At 33.2% G+C, this 21,451-nt stretch overlaps 1 protein-coding gene and 1 long non-coding RNA gene across 8 annotated transcripts in view; one reads left to right on the top strand and one right to left on the bottom strand.

Annotated features, from left to right (window-relative positions):
- LOC143648292 (uncharacterized) overlaps nucleotides 1–11,584 on the top strand; it is a 57,024-nt gene extending 45,440 nt beyond the window's left edge. Inside the window, exon 3 of the long non-coding RNA XR_013158493.1 lies at nucleotides 11,348–11,584. This is a non-coding gene — a long non-coding RNA (uncharacterized LOC143648292). The remainder of the gene's footprint in view (nucleotides 1–11,347) is intronic.
- ZNF148 (zinc finger protein 148) overlaps nucleotides 1–21,451 on the bottom strand; it is a 164,304-nt gene that overhangs the window by 79,430 nt on the left and 63,423 nt on the right. For all 7 annotated transcript variants that reach the window (XR_013158490.1, XM_077118078.1, XM_077118079.1 and 4 more), the window contains one exon: nucleotides 11,190–11,538. Coding sequence is in view for 6 of the 7 variants with exons in the window: in XM_077118078.1 (XP_076974193.1) it covers nucleotides 11,190–11,522 (333 nt within the window). In the remaining variant the exon portion in view is untranslated. The remainder of the gene's footprint in view (nucleotides 1–11,189; nucleotides 11,539–21,451) is intronic.

The raw sequence follows: 21,451 nt of genomic DNA, 5'->3' as shown, positions 1-21,451 counted from the left end.
CAGAAATCCTAAAATGAGCTGAGACTCAGCATCAAGGGATTGAAAAACCCCTAGAATGACCTAAGACTCAGGATCAAGGGGTTGAGAAAACCTTCTCAACTAAAAGGGGGAAGAGCAAAATGAGACAAAATAAAGTGTCAATGGCTGAGAGATTTCAGAGTAGAGAGGTTATCCTGGAGGTTATTCTTATGCATTAAGTAGATATCACCTTGTCAGTCAAGATGTAATGGAGAGGCTGGAGGGAACTGTCTGAAAATGTAGAACTGTGTTCCAGTAGCCATGTTTCTTAAAGATGATTGTATAATGATATACCTTTCACAACGTCACTGTGTGATTGTGAAAACCTTGTATCCGATGTTCCTTTTATCTCTCTTATCAACAGATGAGTAAAACATATGGAATAATAAAAATAAATAATAGGGGGAGCAAATGTTAAATTAAATTTAGATTGAAATGCTAGTGGTCAATGAAAGGGAGGGGTAAAGGGTAGGGTATGTATGATTTTTTTGTTGTTGTCTTATTTCTTTTTCTGAATTAATGCAAATGTTCTAAGTAATGATCTTGATGAATATGCAACTATGTGATGATATTGTGAATTACTGATTATATATGCAGAACAGAATGATCATAAGTTAAGACTGTTTGTGTTAGTTTGTTGTCATATCTTTTTAAAAAATTTAAAAAAAAAAAGAAGAAAAAAAGAGAAATCTGACAAACACCACCTAAACCAAAGATCCAAGTTAAAATCACCAATAATAAGACATACCCACATTATGTATCTACTGATAAGATTTTACTTCTGTGGGATTCTTGTCAAATATGTATAACTTCAATATAATCATGAGAAAACACTAAGAAGACCCCCAAAATTGAGAGATATTCTACAAACTAACTGATAGGTACTAAGTATCAAGATCATGTAGGACAAAGAAAGACTAAGCAATTAGCAAAGAGTAGAAGAGACTACAGAGATAAGACAACTAAATTCATTATTGGATCCTGGAACAGAAACTGGATGTTAGGGGAGAAAATATGAAATTCAAGTAAGGTCTGTAGCTTCGATAGCAGTATTTTTACCAATGTTAAGAAGTTCCTGGTCTTGATTGACTCTCCACTATTTTTCCAAGTGTTTTTGTAAATCTGAAATATTTCAAAATAAAAAGTTTAAAAAATGTTCTAGACTCTGCTTTTTCTAACTACAAAAAATATTTGACATTTATATGGTGTTTTACAAGTTTGTGATTCTTCCTTCTCAGCAGGGTAAACTAACATTTACTATGTGTGAAGCACTGACCTAGGTGCTAAAGATACAATGGTTGTGGGAGTAAAGAAAATATGGTCTCTAGCTGTGTTTTCATCTCATTTTTAAAATAAGAAAACTAAGGTTCAGAAAGAGTAAGTTAGTTGCCTAAAATCTCATTGGTTAGAAAGGAAAGCTAAATTTAAACCCAGCAATTGGGATCCAATTTCAAAACTGGGACTTAAACTCTGATCTATCTTTCAGTCCAGTGCTATTTCCATACCATCCCATCTTCCTAATAAATCTTAACTGGCCAAACTCATATTTTTAAAATGCTTTTTAAATTTTTTTTCATGAACATATTTTCTTTTTTTTTATGGACTATTTTTTGGTTGGTATCATAACATAAGAGAACTTATTTTAGTCCAAGAATGCCTAGCAGACACTACCAAAAGGAAAGAAAATAATTTAAAAATTAACAAAGTGCTCAAAATGCCAACAATATTTAGGCAAAGCATCAGAAGATATAAGTTTCAGTTTCATCTCTTCTGATTTCCAGCTGAATAAGCTTGGCTTCCAGAAGTACTCTGGGAAAACAAGAAAAGCACAGGTTGGGAGTTAAAAGAATAACAATCCAACTCTAAATAGTAATACTAGCAGTGTGGTGCTGAACTAAAATTTAATCATCTGGAACTTTGTTCACCTATAAAATGGAAACAACTATGGGATTTTTGTAGTTAAATGAGATTATACATGTGAAACAACAAATACAATACATAACAATAAATAGTAGACTCTTAATGCTGCTCATTATCAGATTTCCTCACCTTCAGTTTGTAGTAATAATATCCATCTTACATATTACTAGAAAACTAAAATGAGATTACATTAACAGCATACTAAAAACCTGAAAGCATTAAATAAATATATATAGTTATTAACTATTATAATACAATTGCAAATGTGCAATTTCTTAGACACAAAGTATTAACAATTTCTAAAGAAAATCACCACTTAGACATCTGGTTATCTAAAATTCAATATGCCTAAAAATAAATTAATCTTTCCTTTTACATGAAATACTCATTCCAAATTTTTTGTACCTTTCAATATGTCATATTATCGCATTCTCCCAAACATGAAGTTGAAAGACATTTTTTTCTTCTCCATATCCTCCCAAAAGTAAATGCAGCTGATTTTCTTTTCCACATCATATATGAATGTAGAGATTATATTTCACATTTTCTATTCTAGATCATGTACACAAATATTAAGCTGGAAATCTCATACATTAATAAATATAATACTAGATTGTATTATAGAATACAATTTTTGTTGAATACAACTTTTGTAGAATTCAACTTGGCAAATATACATGAACAGCATTAAGAAATTTATACTGAAAAAACAATCTCACGACAACAATAACAAGTTTATGATAGTAAAGAAAAGTACAAAAGTCTAATATTCAATAATAAAGACACAATGAGATAAGTTACAATACAGCTGTATTACAATACACAGATATTAGAACTCTGACTTTTGAATAACACTAATGATATAAGGAAATAAGCTCAGGATTTAGGGTTAAGTGATAAACAAATAAGTAGATAAATATACTTCTACAGTGTCATACAAACATACAAATATATATGCAGCAAATTTTATACAAACACACAATACATACATAGAAAAAAACAAACGAGGAAACATTAAAATGCTAAGAATGAAATGTTAGTAGCGGTTATCCTAGAGTAGCGCAAAATTAAAGTAATTTATGACCTTCTTTATCATTTAAAAAATTTTACACTTTCTCTGTAAGTATGTATTATTGTGTTATTTTAAAACGATATTTAATTCAGTCTTAGTACAAATTCCCAATATTACTCAAATAAAAATCTATTTGTGACTATTTTAATATACTAAATTTTCCAAAAAGAGAAATGTTAGGCCAGGAAAGAAACTAAAAAAAAAACTCTAAAGATGAACTTTAAAAAAAAAAAAGCCATCAAATAAATCTTGAGCCCAACATCTCACACCATCAACAAAAAATCAATCTAAAATAAACAGATAGATTGTCAATCTAAATGTGAAAGGAAAACTATAGCGCTTCTAGAAGCTAAAGGAAAATATCTTGATAGCCAAAAAGTAGGCAAAGACTTCTTAAACAGAACACACAAAACGCCAGCCCAAAGGAAAGCTTATAAATGAACTTTATTAAAATTAACTTCTGTTAATCAAAAGTAAAAAGGCATGCCAGAGTGGGAAAAGGTAATTGCAATACATATATCCAAAATACAAACCTCTCTCTATAGAGATTTACATTTATCTTTTATAAATCTATAAGAGAAACATTCCAATAGAAAATGGCCGAAAGAGAAACATATGCCTTACAAAAAAATATATCCAAATTGCCAATAAAGATGTAAAGGTATTTACTTTCATTAGCTATCTGTGAAAAGGAAGGTAAAATCAAATTGCCACTATATAACCATCAGAATGGCTAAAATTAAAAGGATTGGCAGTACCAAATAACAAGGACACACAGCAAACTGACAAAAACACTTACAAAAACCTATCAGTATATTTTGAAGCAGAACATATGCATACCAGTAAATTCAATCCTAGGCATATAACCAACAGATATGAGTACATACTAATATGCATCAAAAGACACATACAAGAATATTCACAGCAGCACTTATTAAAATAGCCAACATCTAGAAACAATCTAAATGCCTATTATACTAGAATGAGTAAATTTTGGTATATTCACACAATTAACACAAAAATGAGAAATGAACTACATGTAACAACATGAAAATCTCATAAACCATGTTAAAAAATAAAAACAGAAACCCAAACGCTGGCGAACATAACGTATGATTCCATTTATATCAAGTTCAAATCAGGTAAAACTAATAAATAGGGATAAAAGTGTTAGGGTAGTAGTTATCTCTAAAGGAGTAGAGAGGGGTTCTGACTAAAAAGGATAGAAGAGGTTCTGGGATGCTGGTAATGTTCTAGATCTTCATCTGAGGGGTGGTTATATGTATGTTTTGAGGAACTTCATCAAGATATTAATTTGTGTACTTTTCTATATAAGTGATATATTTCAATAATATTTTTAAAAGGCACATGCCTAGAGAGAATGCTAAAATATGCAGCGATACACATATACAAGCATGTTCCTTTCACCATTATTTCATTAAAATAAACAAACCTATAAATAAATCATAATAGGAATTGTTACATAAATTATGGCACACCATTTAACTAGGTATTAAAGGAAATGAAGCAGATTTATATGCAATAGCATGGAAATCTCTCCCAAGATGTGTCATTTAAATGAATAGTGCAAATTTAAAAAACATGTAAATGACATCCAATTTACATAAAACAACATATGTGTGTATATATGTATTATATATAATAGGCATAAATACACATATAAACACACGTTTGTTTATAAATAAATTAAAATTGTTCAGTTTATCAACTTTAGCAGTTATGTCTCTAGAATGAGATTGGGCAGAGTTTAAAAATAGAGAAATTTGTATTTTATTTCCTCCACATTAATTCATATAATGACTATGTAGTTCTTTTTACAATAAACTGCATCATATAATTAAGAAAAAAAAAAAAAAAGTAGCTATCCCCAAGACCGATGTATCTGAGGTGACTCTATCATAAACTTTGTGCATAATGATTTCTAATTTGTAGCCTAATAACCTAAGAGACATAACTCTCATTTGGGCCTCTCTCTCTCTCTCAATTCTACCAAAGCTCAGACAGAACTGTACTTAGTGTGTTAAGGAGGCTGGCTATGTTTTTTTTTTTTTTTTTACATGGGCAGGCACCGGGAATCGAACCCGGGTCCTTGGGCAATGCAGGCAAGCACTCTTACCTGCTGAGCCACCGTGGCCCGCCCCTGGCTATGTTTTAAAGTCACCAGAAAGAAATCTTTCATTAACAATATGCCCACCTAAGCAAAACAAAGATAAACTGAGCCAAACAACTTTAAGAGAAAGGGATGATACAGACACTAAACCATACTGCGATGCTCTAGAACAATCCACTAGAAATCTGGGCAGTGCATAATGGTGAATAAAGAAGTATTTCCTAAGACCCTTTGGGAGGGTCTGAGGAGAAAGGAGGAAATATTCAACTTCCCCATTTGGAGAATTTCTGATATTCTTACAGGCAGTGGGGACAGCCAAATCAATAGGTTTAAGTCCTTGATCTTAGGGTTCGCCCATATGAAACTTATTTCTGCAAAAGATAAGCTAAGCCTACTTAAAACTAGGCCTAAGAGTCACCACCAGAGAACCTCCTTTGTTGCTCAGATGTGGCCTCTCTCTAAGCCAACCTGGCAGGTGAACTCACTGCCCTCCCCTGCTACAGAACTCCCAGGATGAGCTGAGACCCAGCATCAAGGGATTGGGAAAGCCTTCTTGACCAAAAGGAAGAAGAAAGAAATGAGACAAAATAAAGTTTTAGTGGCTGAGAAATTTCAAACAGAGAAGAGAGGTTATCCTGGAGGTTATTCTTATGCATTATATAGAAAACCTTTTCTTAGTTTATTGGATATTGGAGTAGCTGGAGGGAAGTACCTGAACTGCTGAGCTGTGTTCCAGTAGCCTTGATTCTTGAAGGCAACGGTATAAAGATATAACTTTTACAATGTGACTGTGTGATTGTAAAAACCTTGTTGTCTGTTGCCCCTTTTATCCAGGGTAAGGACAGATGAATAAAAAAATATGAATGAAAATAAATAAATAATAGGGAGGATAAGGGTAAAATAAATTGGGTAGAATGAAATACTAGTGGTCAATGACAGGGAGGAGTATTGGTTATGGGATGAATGAGTTTTTTCTTTTGTATTTTTCTCTCTTTTTCTGGAGTGTTGCAAATGTAATAAATTATTATGGTGATGAACACACAACTATGTGATGATACTGTGAGCCGCTGATTGTACACCATGAACGGAATGTATGTCTTTGGAATGTATGGATTTATCCTGAAGCTATGTAAACCTTTGTTCACACAAAAACCTGCACACAATGCTCATACCAGCTCTACTTATAAAAACCAAATTCTGGAAGCAGCTAAAATGGACAAGTTCTATATGTTGATTATGGTGGGATTAAAGGTGACAAAATGTGTGATAAAATAAACTACATTAGAGATATTGTAGCACTGCCAACTTTCAGGTTTCAATATTGTACTATAATTATGTAAAATATAAGTACTGCAGAAAACTGGGTAAGGGTACATAAGACCTCTGTACTATTTTTGCAACTTCCTAGGAATCCTTAGTATCTTTTTTTTTTTTTTTTTTTTTGCAAGTAAATGAATTGTATTGAGCATTAAAACCAGAGTATGGTTGGATCTCCTTTCAAGTGCTGATTCACTTACTGGTTTATTACAAAAACCGCAGTTACACAATGATGGAAGCACTATGATTCTATTTCTAAATTGAAGAAGCAGATGCTTAAAGAATTCATTTGCCTTGGGACCTCCATCAAGAAAGGCCTACAGCTGTGACTTAAACCAATGTGTATTTGCTCAAAGCTCATATTCTTTGTTTTTAATTAGTTTTTTTCATTCAACATAACAATATACAAACACAAACACTGTTACCATATGATCATTCCATTCTTGATATATAATCAATAATTCACAATATCATCACATAGTTGCATATTCATCATATCATTTTTTAGAACATTTGCATCAATTCAGAAAAAGAAATAAAAAGAAAACAAAAAAAATGCATACATACCATACCCCTTATCCCTCCCTTTCACTGACCACTAGCATATCAATCTACTAAATTTATTTTAACATCTGTTGAAATGTTAGTATTTTAAAATAAAAATGTTTCCTGAAATAGTAAAATGATAGTTCTTGTCCCTTCTCTTACTGCCTGCCATCCCCCCTTTCTATTTCCTTACTGTCCCTGAACCAGTCAGTCCTAAAGCCATATACTGGGGCACGAGAAAGTTTCAAATTCCACACAGGATGAAAAAGGGCATCTTCATGGGAGGGCCGCATATTGCAAGATGTCAGAGCCTAAGCAAGGTGTGAGGTGATCCTCCAGGAAGAAAAGAAGCTCAGCATGAGATATTGAAGCCTGGGCAGCGTGAAGAAGGGTCTATGCTGTGGGGGTAAGTACAGCCTACAGCAGGCTGTCACAGGCTGAGGAGGGCACAAGTATGTGTGAAGACCAGCATGTATATCAAAGTTGGAGATGAGTGAATGCCTGGGGCCAAGCACAAAGAGAAAGACAGTCTACAAAAACACACTTTTGGGGTGGCAGGAATGTTCTGTATGTTGACTGGGAGAGTGGAAATTTCATGGGTGTATACCCATTTGCCAAAACTAATCTAACTGAACATCTTTGAAAGAGTTTCCTGTATGTAAATTAGGCTGAACAAAACTGATTTGGAAAAAACTAACCAAACTAAAACGAGACCGAAAAATACACAACTAAAGCTGGAGATTCCATAAGTCCTCTCTGAACAAATGACAGAACAAGTAGATAGGAAATGAGTAAGGATATAAAAAGAACACAACCAACCAACTTGACCTGACTGGCATTTATTTATAGAACAATCCACCCAAGAGCAGCCAGAATACACATTCTTTTCAAGTGAACATGAAACATTCACCAAATAGAACATATGCTGGACACTAAAAAGAGTCTCAATACAGTTGAAAGGGTTGAAAGCATATAAAATATGTTCTCTGACCACAACAAAATTAAGTTAGATATGAGTAATAAAAGATCATCAAGAACAAGGCAAAGACATTCACTCTCACCACTTCTATTCAACACCATACTAGAGAGGTCATAGTCACTACAATAAAGGGAAGAAAAAAATGAAAAGAAATGAAAATTACTACTAAAACTAATAAATGAATTTAGCAAGTCAGCAGATACAAGGTCAATATAAAAAAAATCAGCTATGTTTCTCTATAGTAGTAACAACAAATAAAAATTGTAATTAAGAAATTATCACTTACAACAACATCCAAAAACAAAATACCTGGGGATATATTTAACAAAAATGGCTAATAACTCTTCAATGAAAACTACAGAACAGTGCTGACATAAATTAAAGAACGCCTAAATAAACTTAGAAATTTACCATGTTCACATGGGTTGGAAACCACCGTTCTAGGGTTTAGATGATAATTTTCATCAATTATTAAATATATAGATCAATGCAATCCAAATCACACATTAAAACTAATGATAATACTAAGCTATAAAAACATAAACCATTACAAATATCAAGAATTAAAACTATAAAACATTTAAGAAGAGAAAAGAAGGAGATATTTTAACATTAGAGTAGGCAAAGATTTCTCAGACACGATCCAGAAAGCACTAAACATTTTTTTTAAGTTATACACTAAACTTCCCCAAAATTAGAATCTTTGGTTCATCAAAAGACAATGTTAAGAAAATTAATAGACAAGCCACAAATGGTGAAAAAATACATTTGACAAAGAACCTGTATCCAGAGAATTTATAAAGAATTCCTTCAAATCAGTAACTTCAAACATATTTTTAATGGACAAAGGATGCATAAAGACACAAATGGCCAATAAGCACATGAAAAAGTATTCAATATCTCTAAACCTCATATATCCACCAAAACGAAATTCCACTACGCACCCACTAAAACTACTAAAATTAAAAATGCAGAGTGAACATCAACTAAACTTTTACACACTGCTAACAGAAGTATAAACTGGCATAACTACTTTGTGATCAATTAATTATGTTTAACTTAATACAGAAATTTCACATCTAGGTATATCCAAAAGCAATGTAATAAAAAAAGACATAAGAATGTTCATAACATTTTTATTTAGAATGGTCAAAAAACAGAGACAAAACAAATGACCATAAAAAGGAAAATGAATAAACAAAATTTAGTATACTAAAACAGAACGCTAATCAATAATGAGAAGGAATGAACTACTGATATATTCAACCTACATGGAGGAACCACAGAAACATTATCCTGAGCAAAAGAAGTCAGAAGAGTGACATACTAAATGATTCCATTTACATGAAATTCTCAAGGGACAACACCAAACTTTGGTGGGGGAAAAAAATCAGAACAATGGTTGTATAGAGGATGATGATTGGGAAGAAAAACGAAATTTTCTGGGGTGATGGAAATAGTGTATACCTTGATGGGGTGTGGGTTACACAAGTTCATGCAGTGGTCAAAACTGATCTATACTTTCACTTTGAATTTTCCCTCAATTACAAAAAAATGTATTATTTTTAAAGTGGTCTTTCACTCATTCAATACTTAACTACCTACTATAACCCAGGTACTGAGAACACAGAGTTAAAAGGCAGGATCCAGAGGGCGGGCAACGGTGGCTCAGTAGCAGAATTCTCACCTGCCATTACAGAGACCCGGGTTTGATTCCGGGAACTTGCCCAAGTAAAAAAAAAAAAAAAAAAAGGCAGGATCCAGAAAGAGTCCCTACAGTATAATGACAAGAGAAACTTACAAGCAAAGAAATTGAAAATATGTTACAAATAGTAGACTACAAAGCAAAGAAAATCCAGGCATGTACCACAACTACAAATGTAAAGTGATAGGAAAAATAATGGTGTATCTGAGTGATTAAATTAATTTGGTATGCTTAAAGCATGAACGCAGTCAGGTATACTTAAAGCATGAACGCGGTCAGAAGAGAGAGTAGAGGGAAGCTGAGTAAGAAGGGAGCTAATTATGAAGTCTCTTTTAGCCCACACAGAAGAGCACATTTTAACTAGTTAGCAATGAGGAACTCATTGATGAGGCTTTAGTAGGGGAGTGGAAAGTGTAAATGTCATTTTTGAAAGATCATCAGAGAAATGAGGATAGAGTCAGACCAATAAAATGACTACTACTATGAGTCTTTCTAGTAAAAGTTGGTGACGTCTATTTTAGAATAGAACTTTAAGTAGTTATTCATTCATTCATACCACATGTCAACAACTGAAACACACTGGAAAACAAGACAAAACTCCTGCCCTCATAAAGCCTATAATCTACCCAAGAAGGCAGATGGACTTGTGTAAATAAACAGAAGTCTGTATCACAGGGACTCAACCTAATCTCGACAGAAATAGCAGGCTCATGACCACGAAACACCATCTAGGTTAAAAAAGAAAAGAAAACAGGGAAGAGATATGGCTAATGGTGTTCCAAACAGGACACAAAAACGGTCCTGAAGTAAAAGAAAAATTACAGTATTAGTAGATGAACTGAAAAGAACCAAGGTTTAGTATCACAAAAGGCATAGATAAGAAATATATTACGGTTGTGGTCTTACAGGTTATCAGATAAAACTAAAGGTACAAGACAGCAAGAAAGTTATGGAAACTGAACTATGATGTCTAGGGTAGATAGGAAAGAGTAAAGGCCTGACATCATTAAAAAATTAAGAAATCAGGGAAATGTAAACTACAAAGGGTGTTCACAGAGCACAAGCATATTAGGGGAAAATTTTAAACATAAGAACTGCCAGGAGTTAACAGAATCTTGAGAGGATTTTATTCTAGTTATACTCAAGATTCAGATTTTCAACTCTGTAAGGAAGAAACCCAGAGTTAAAAAGAATATCTTTATGATTAAGTGTTCATAATTCAAAATACAAATAATTCTAGTACAGAAATAAATGATACCCTAGAAAGGATAAGTTTTTTTAACATATGTAATACAAAAACTTCACTAAATTTGTCTTTTCAAATACGATTTCTATGCATAGAATTGATAGAATTCTATGTGTATCTATTCAAAAATCTCATTTTAACTACATAACCTTTAAATATTTTCTGAAATTTTTTCAGTGACTTGCAATATTACTTAATACATAATTAATTATATTTCCAACTATAAGTTTAATATCTTATAAAGGAATTACTTACAGGGACATTAAGTGCATACTGTAGTCCTTGAGGAAGTCTTTCATGTGTTTCCATCTGCTCTTCATCATTTTTCACTGTCTCTTCATGGACCATGAGTTCATCATGTGATATCATGTCTTGCTGTCTCATTTCACTTTCTTGTAACACTTCATCTGCAGCAAGGATCTCCTGGTGAGGCATACTCCGATCTTGAAGCACTGATTCCTGCAGTTCCCCAGATACAGCAGCCTGGCCAGACACTCCACCCATTACAACCATTGCCCTGGAAGACTGCATTTCGTCTATGCCGCCACATTTAAGAAACAATCCTTCCAGTTTGTCGTCAATGTTCATGCTTAAGTATAACCGCCTAGAAAGACCAAGTTTGGCAACAAAGCATAATAAATTAGTTTTATATGTCTATTTGATATTTTTTTATTTCAAATTAATGAAATGAAAGGTAAATATTTAAACAGAAATTTTTTATTCATGCACTTGAAAATTTCCTCCAAGGTAAGTTTTAAAAGGGGCAAGCAGGGTAAAACACAAATTTTCATTTTTGACATTAAGGCATAAAACCATACTCTACTTCATTCTTGAAAAATGAGCTTGACATAAAATAGGCTGGGAAAAGTATCTATAACATGAGTCAAAAGGTCCATAACATACACTGAAATGTCTTAATATGAAAAAATTTTAAAAAAGATAAATTCAATTAGAAAAAGACAAAGGATAACCCGGCAAATCAATAAAGAAAACTTAGAACTTAGGGGGAAGACGCTGCTGAAAGGAGACAAGAAAGGCGTCTTCTGAGATGGTGATGTTCTTTCTTGATCTGAGTTCTGGCTGCACAGGGGTGCTAACTTTGTGAAAATAAAAAATGTACACCTGTGATATGTACTTTTCTGTCAGTTAATATACTTCAATAAAAAGTTAAAATCTGTAGAAGCAAAAAAAATGTCCATATAATCATTAAAAATTTCTTGAAAGACATTTGAATATGTGGGAAAATATCCCAATAAAAGGAAATACGTGTGTAAGTGTATATATGTCTAAGTATACATACGTATATTTAAAATATTAAGAGTGTCAGCATTACCACTGTGTGGTCAAACTACCAGTTTCAGAATTTCCTTATTTATATGCATCTCCATTTTTAAAACTTATAATAATATTTTATTATTTTTATAATTTGCTAAAATGTACAAAATGAAAGTAACATTTTCATTACTAACACATTCAGAAATAGTCAATCACGTTTAAATAAATCTAAGAAATTATGGTAATAAATCAAGAACTAGACTATTAAATAATTACTTATCTTATTTTGTCCCTTATTATGAAGATATTTTATATATAAAATATTACTATTTTAAATCTGTCCTAACTTTGTTTGCAAATTCATATTTGGTCTCCCATTCAGTCATTATTACCAACCAAAAAAAATCATGAAATCCAAAGGCACTGGTATAAAATTTTTTTAAAAAACTACTTCTAGGATGGGTCATGGTGGCTCAGCAGGCAGACTTCTCGCCTGCCATGCCTGAGACCTGGGTTCATTTCCCGGTGCCTGCCCATGCAAAAAAAAAAAAAAAACAAAAACTACTTTTATTATCAGACTACGTGAAATAAACAAACATATACTACCCTAATGAGAAAGAATTATGATTAGTAAATGTATACACTATGTTCAGTTTAGTTACCTCTTTCCCAAATTAATTACTTATATAATAATTACTGCCTTGAGATGAAATACATGATCAGTTAAATTCAAATACACAACTAAAATCTAAATGCAGTTTCATACACAAAAGCTATAATAAAGGAAGAAATACATATTTAAATAAACAGTTCAACGATCTTTATAAACACCACCTAAAGAAAGCAAAAAATAATTCATTCTTGCTAATCTCATCCTCCCCAGTAACAGACAGTATCAGTCCACAATACGTACAGGACAAAAGACTTACAATCTTATTTCACTTGTCAAAATCTGTAAATGGCAAACTTAAAATCTAAGGAATAAAAATTTTCTTTATGCCATTTCTTAGAAAAGAAACTATCCTACGGTTAAGTATTTTAAGGCTGAAATCTGTTTATTCTGAGCATTTCTTTGGCAATTGTTACACAATTATACTCTTTTCTAAAATATTTTGTTTTCTTAAAGAGTGTGAAAAAACCCTACCTTATTAGGAACTTATAAATACATAAAGAAAACTTCATTGTAATTCTTTCTTGCTGCTGCAATTGCTACTGCCATGTATACACCATTATGGATATGAGATACGAATATGGGAGATGCAGAATTACTAAAAGAAAAACTAACTTAGAGAAGCTGACCTAGGGCAGATTCTTAGGGTTTAAAAAAAAAAGAGGGAAAGCCAAAGGGAAAGAAGACTTCACCCAAAGACTTCACTCTCACCAAAGCTGTGATCTCTAATTTTTTTGATCATGTACCTCATCAATTTAAAACTTTTTCATATGCTCAATGAATTCTATTGAACTGTATTTCTGAACCGCCAATATATTACATACACATTAAAGCAGACATAATATAATTTTTACAACTCTTATTTCTAACATTAAGCCGAAATAATAAGTATTGAAACATAGAAGTACTGATTCAGTACTTTGCAGACAGAATACTTTGGAAAAAGAGGTAGGCTTGGGTGGAGTTCCAGAATGAAGGACTTGGGGCAGGAAGATAACACATCTCAATACAGAGGTAGTAAATGGAAAGGGATGTAGAAATACAGTAAGGAGAAGATAAACCTGACCCCTACAAAAATTCTCCTGAGAACTGACCATATGCACACTAAAAAAGGAATCTCTCGTGCTTTCTTCCATGTTTCCATTCTTATGACCCCAAAATTAAGCCATACATTTTGGATTAAGCTGGCCAGCACATAAACTGTCAGGGTTTTCAAACAATTTCCCCGGAATACCAGAAAATTCTAAGATCACTACAGATTCTAGTATCAATGTATACTGCTCAAACAAGGTTTTAAAGTGAACCCTGAAAATATCTATCAAAATGAAACACAATCTTATAGGTTTATTCATAAAAATTTATCAAAGATACAGACACAAAAATGTTTGGGGCAAAATTTTAAAGGGAAAACTGGAAATAACCAAAGGGTCCACTAACAGACTTGGTTCAATTAGTTATGAGCCAACCATTCAATGGAATATGTGCAGCCATTAAAAGGAATGTGGTAGCTTTATACATGCTGAGTGAAAAGTTCTCCAAGCTGTATTAGTGGGGGGGAGGGGGTCAAGGTGAAGGGCTATGTAAACAGTTAAGACCTTTTCCATATAATTTTTAAAACAGATACATAACTTGAGCAACAGAAACTCTATATAGGTGTTTTTCCCCCAAAGTGACCTTTGGGAAGTGAAATAAGGAAGGAGCTATAGGGAAGAAGACTTTCATTTTTAATTTTAAAACTTCTTCTAACCATAGGCCAGAATAATATTTTTACGTTACAACAGACGATTGTTATGGATAGTAGGACTGACACCAGGACTTGCTTTTCTTCTTTATTTATTTTAAACAAAGACTCTACTGTTATTTTTAAATGTGTTTTAAAGACAAATAAAGTGAGCCACACCTCTACCACACATTTCCTCAACCAGTCTCTTGACAGAGTAAGGTGAACAGGAAATAAAACGAGGCCTCTAAACAAAAAAAGTAATTTCTCAAGAACTATGGTAAAAAAGCAAGGGGACAAGGCTACTCTATAAAAAATGATAATGTAGAGAAAGTATATTTTTTCTTGTCCTTGCACCATCTCTATGCCTTTATCATCTCCAGCTTTCCCCCTTTATGATGTCTATATGGTTTCAATCAAAGCTCTCATATGAGTCACTTCATATTAAAAAACCAAAATACAAGAAAAGGTCTTATGAAAAAGCTCTATAATTTCAATATTTTCAAAGGTGATCAACCAAGCATAAAGAAGAAACTATGCACACTAAGATGTGAATAGTTAAATGGCTCTTCCTACTAAACCCTCAAAAATCTGTTGTTTTTTTCACCCAAATGTGTATGCAATTGATGGAAATTCAGGGGTTAAGGACATTACAGGAAAGAGGTGGAAAGGAGTAACACTTCCTTTAAATCATATCATTTACATAAAAAGCTGGCTCTGGAAGAAAAAAAAAAGAACTAAATAATTAATTTGAGTTACCAGGAGCCTCTGTCCAACTGGAGGCAAGGAAGGACTAGGAGGGACAGTAAGCCACACTAAACTCCTTGTGTAGACCACTTATTTTGCAAGTAAAGGGACTCTGAGCAGCTGACACCTAAGAGTACAAAACGGCATAGCTGTTGGGAGCCAAGACAGAATAGACAATGATGCCTTAAGGCTAATTCAGCTAAAAGGGAGATGGCACTCCATCTCAAGTTCCAGCTACCCAAAGCAAAGAAAGCTGGAAATTAGAACAGAGCAGGAGAGAGAAAAAAAGGAAGAGGCCTAGCTCAAGCCAATTTCTTCTAAATCTCCCTTTAGCAGATGACTTCAAGCTCTATTTTTTTCTCCCTTCAAGGTCTTTCCTTCCCTCATCTCCAACCCTCTGAAAGGCTGGAAGATACTGCAACAGGGGTATTTAGGGGACCACACCATAGCTTCCTACTCCATACAATACCCCTTCCCCCAGCCACAAACATACCTACCATCCTTTCCTATTGATAAATGTTTGGTTCAGTTGTGTGAAATTTAACTCGAACTATGGGCTCTCAGTGAACCCCTAGCCATTAAGCCTAACAGCAATATTGTACTTAAAGGGAAGCATTAATTATCAATCATGACTTTCTCCTGTCTTCCAGAACAGACACCTGATTTTTGTTGCCACCTTCTAATTTAAAGCTTCTAATCAACTATGTGCAAGCAAGTGGAAACTCAGCTTTATAGATTTATAAGTAGATACAGAGTAAATAAGCTTTGAGTCAGAGCTTTTGGTAAGGCATTAAATGCATGGGCTTTCAATACAAGCACTTGCAACTATTATTTCCTAAATTCAAGGGACTGGTTAGGCTTGTTTTTAGAGGACAAAATTATAAGTATAGATATGACAGCATGAGCATTATTACTCATTTTTAATCAACAAAGCACTTAAATGCTTACTGAGTTTTTTAATGAAGTTTTTATGCAATTAATAAGGAAACAATCTTTCCAAATTTTATTATAGGTTTCTATCTAGATTACAAAGTTCAGAGGTTATAAAAACTGGAGAGGAAGGACAACTAACGTGTTGAGGATATATTAGATAAAAGTAAACTGCGCTGGGCACCATTATATATCTTACCTCACTTAATATTTGCAATAACAAGGTTGTAACAGTATATTCAAATTAACAGAAGAGAAAATGGGGGTTTACTCAAATTCACATAGGGAGTAAACAGATTGTGATTTCAACCTAGGCTTACCTGGTTCAGTGAACTTTTTACCACAGTATGTCACCTTCTGACTTGAAAAGGTCCTGGATTCATTAAGAACTCACTACACACATTCCTTCTTACCACCAACTCTGAGACCACCCTACCAGCACCACTGCTTGGCTCAGTAAATCAATCAAACTCTCCTTAGCTGACTACTCATGGCTACCACAGGAGAACTTTCTGACTCAAATTCCTTTTTTCTCCTTCAGGAGGATTAACATGTTTTCCACATTTCCTATTATCCCACTTTCACCTATTACTGATGGCTCAGTGAATGTCTCCTCAGCCATTCTTTTTATCACAGCTTTACAGACACCCCTCTTTACCTTTCTTCCTTCATTCTTTCCTCAAACCTTTACCAAATTACTTCAGTAAAAACTCTCCCTGTTTTTCCTTTCCTTTCCCAGTTATAAAAAAAAAAAAAAGAAACTCCTAAACACAGCTGATAAATATAAGAGCAATGTTCAAGACACACCTGTATCAAAGAAAAGAAGGCCATAGTTTTAAAATAAAAACAGATTAGACCTCTGCCATAATCCTCTAAAAATCCCTGAAGACATCTATTTCCCTTCAGAATGTACACAAATATTCATCTGGCACTTTCTTGTGTTACTTAAACCTGTATTCAAGCATTCAAAAAATTAAATATTTCTCATTTAAAGATACTGCCTTTCTGTTCTATTCTTTATCGTCAACTTACTGAGTTTGGCAGTAATATTATTCTACATCAATTTGTATTGCGCTATGTGAAACTTCAATTCAATGAGTCAAATGAATTGTAGTGGGTAAGCTTATATTACTTATTCATGTAAGTGATACATGAAAATGCTGTTTTCTGTCTACGTAAAGAACAATTTCTAACTCAAAATGTTCTTGCAAATTCAACAATACTCCCTATACCTGAACCCATTCAACCTGAGCAGAAGCTTCAGTTATAGGGAGAATAGAAGCAATCCAAGGAACCTATTCTGAAAACAGCTGAAAAAGAAAAGCTAGATTCCACAATTACTTTTGATCCAAAACATATTTAGTAATTCCTTGTTGCTTTAGAGAATGCCAATTAGATTAATTTGTATATTAAGATGTTTAACCCAGGTATGAATTCATGAGAAATTAAATCTTTAAAAAAATACCACCATTAGATATACAAATATCAATAAGTTCAGAATCAAATAAAGTGATGAAGAAACCTATAATCAGTAATATCAACTTTAACAAATTTGCCTTTTCTAATTTCTAAGATCTAATTTCTAGAATACTGTTTTGTATTCTCTCATCCTTCAAAAGTATAGCTTTGCTCAAAGCTAAATCTGCTTCACATTTAATTTTAAAACAAAATCTATTTCTCCTCTAAGCATTTCCAAATTTGGAGACCACTTCATATACAACTTTGTGTAACTACCATTTTGTGTCTAAAGCATAACTTATAAACCATGTTCATCAATTTTTAAAGTACTATTTCAGAGCATCCTAACAGAAGCATCATATATAATAAAGGCAACTAGAGAAAAACAACAATAAGAGATATTCAAATAAACAATAGATATCTACTTTTTTTAGACATATGATTTTAATAGCTGAAATAATTAAAATAATTATTAGAGAATTTACTGGCCAAGAGCAATAACTTTATACAACAACTAAAAATAAAACAATGCAGAGCTGAATGTAAAACTCAGAAACGGACAGCAAAATACTACCTAACTGAAATACAATTATGTTAAAACACTGAATGAAGCTGAATGTGAGAATGATAGAGAGAGGAGGGCTGGGGGCACAAATGAAATCAGAAAGAAAGACGATAAAGATGGAGATGGTATAATCTAGGAATGCCTAGAGTGTATAATGACAGTGACTAAATGTACAGATTTTAAAAATGTTTTTGCATGAGGAAGAACAAAGGAATGCCATTACTGCAGGGTGCTGAAAATAGATGGTAATTAATATTTTGGAATTTCGAGTTATGTGTGAGACTAAAGCAAAAAAATGTTTATTTGGTACAAAATTTATATTTTGACAAGCACATTTCCTAATATAACTTATGTAGATAGCTTGGTTGAACACCACAAGTACATGGAAACTTGAGTAGGACATAAGATTTTGTTGGTTTTTCCAGAGTGATGCCCCGATAAATCCCAGAGTGATTTGAACAGTGAATAAAAAAGTATTTGTAAAGTCCCCTTCAGGGAATGGTGAGAATGGGGGAAAACCCAACTTCCCCAAGTTGAATTCTTGATATTCTCACAAGCAGTGTGGACAACCAAAGCTATAGGCTGAGCCCCAGTCTTGGGGCTTGTTCATATGAAACTTAATCCCACAAAGGATAGATCAAGCCTACTTAAAATTAGGGCTAAGAGTCACTTCCAAGAGAACCTCTTTTGTTGCTCAGATGTGGCCTCTCTCTCCAGCCAGCACAACAAGCAAATTCACCACCCTCCCCCTGTCTACATGGGACATGACTCCCAGGGGTGTGGACCTTCCTGGCAATGTGGGACAGAGATCCTGGAGTGAGCTGAGACTCAGCATCAAGGGATTGAGAAGACCTTCTTGACCAAAAGGGGGAAGAGTGAAATGAGACAAAGTGTCAATGGCTGAGAGATTCCAAACAGAGTCCAGAGGTTATCCTGGAGGTTATTCTTACACATTAAGTAGATATCACCTTGTTATTCAAGATGTAATGGAGAGGCTGGAGGGAACTGCCTGAAAATGTAGAGCTGTGTTCCAGTAGCCATGGTTCTTGAAGATGATTGTTTAATGGCATAGCTTTCACAGTGTGACTGTGTGATTGTGAAAACCTTGTGTCTGATGCTCCTTTTATCTACCATGTCAACATACGAGTAGGACATATGGAATAAAAATGGATAATGGGGGAACAAATGTTAAAATAAATTTAGTTTGAAATCCTGGTAATCGGTGGGGGGGGAGGGGTAAGGGGTATGGTATGCATAAATTTTTTTTGCTGTTTTCGTTTTATTTCTTTTTCTGAATAGATGCAGATGTTCCAAGAAATGATCATGATGATGAATATGCAAATGTGTGATGATACTGTGAATTACTGATTATATATGTTGAACGGAATGATCAAAATAGGAAAAATAAAAAAATAAAACAATGATCATTTTTTAACCACAGAAAAATAATTTGTAAATTTTTAAGCCCAAAGATAATAGGAGTATAACTATATCCACACTGATGAATGTTCAAATAAAGCAAAATCTACATATATTCTGCATTCCAAATAATCAGCACCAATGTGTTCTAAACCGAAAAACAGCAAGAATATAGTGGTATTTGGAAATACTAAAATATCAAATTTATGGCAACTCAAACTGTTTAAGAACCAGTTCTAATATACATATTTTTAAAGGAGAACGATGGGGGAGAAAGGGTGAAAAAAAGCACAACAGAATCCTAACAACTGGCTGATCTAGCTGTTACAGCCTTCATGTTAGGCCAATATCAACAATTCAAACAATATTCATAAGCACTAATTCAAATAATTAACTATGAGTTTTCTATAGTCTTGCAAAATAAATAATTCTTAAAATAAACTACCTATACGCTATGAATGAACATTAATTAAATGCCTAGTGGTTAGTTGTGATATGTACTCTACATTAGCCAGAACAAAAACGTTAATGATTTATATCAACATTGTCTTATTTTTCTAACCAAACAGATAAATGCTATCTTACTTTAATGAAACAACCCTATTTGTGCAGTATAATAGGACTTAAGATGCCTTCACTGCCTTCAATAAACAATAATTGTTCCATAATCATTCAGTAATAAACTTAAATCAACTGGCCTATAATAAAAACTGTACATAATGATGCAACAAGTTTTCATGACTGTTATCTGAACTCTTTAAAAAAAAGATACATATAAAATATGGCAGAAAACTAACAGTTTACAATCCTTTAATAAAGTATAACAGAAATATATAGTATTTGATACTTTGTTTCAAAACAGTATTCACTTTGCACAGGTATCATATAACATAAGGTACAACGAAATACCTTTCATCTAAAAAGAACTATTTAAGTACTTAGCATCTTCGGGAATAAGTTGTTCTGATCATATTTAAACATTTAGAATAACAGACTTCTTAGAATTAGAAGGAAGCTTTAATAGAGCATTTAGTTTTTCATGTAACTAAAAAGATCATCCTACCCATGGTCCCACACTTGCTTTAGAGACTAAGATTTTAAGCAAATCAACTCAAACAAAATGAGTTGTGATATTAACCAAATTTTAACTTTTAATACCTTACTACAAGCAGTATTTTAGTCAGTGAACCATGACAACTAAATGCAAAAGTACATTTGTCTCAGAACTCGAATAAGCCAATATCCAAAATATTGTCCCAGGCCAAGAGTTAATGTGTCTTGGACAATAAAAATTTTATTTTAATTTTAGTCCAAACTAGACAAATGAAAAGTAAGTCTAATACTAACCATGACAGGCAACTGGCTATCCCCCCAGAATGTGTTCTTACCTTCTTATCCAATAATATAATTAAGTGAGACTTAAGACTCATTTCCCTTGACACTGCTTGTGGCCAATGACTAAGTCACAACCATTGTTATATGGATGTGAGGTGCATATTCATACGACATGAGTGATATGTACACAACTTCCCTTAAAAAAAGGAGAATGTGCCTCCCCTTCCTCCTACTGGTTAAAATCAGACCTGATGGTAATCATCTTAGACCAAAAGATAGAAGACACATATTAAGAATGATACAGCAAGATAAAGTACCCTGAATCATAATGCTTTTGGAGTCTCCACAAAAAGCCAAGATTGTTTATGTGGACTTTTTAAGTAAATATTTTTAAATGT

The sequence above is a fragment of the Tamandua tetradactyla genome, chromosome 10, assembly GCF_023851605.1.
Source record: "Tamandua tetradactyla isolate mTamTet1 chromosome 10, mTamTet1.pri, whole genome shotgun sequence".
Lineage (NCBI taxonomy): Eukaryota > Metazoa > Chordata > Mammalia > Pilosa > Myrmecophagidae > Tamandua > Tamandua tetradactyla.
This window is presented reverse-complemented; position numbering and strand designations above follow the sequence as displayed.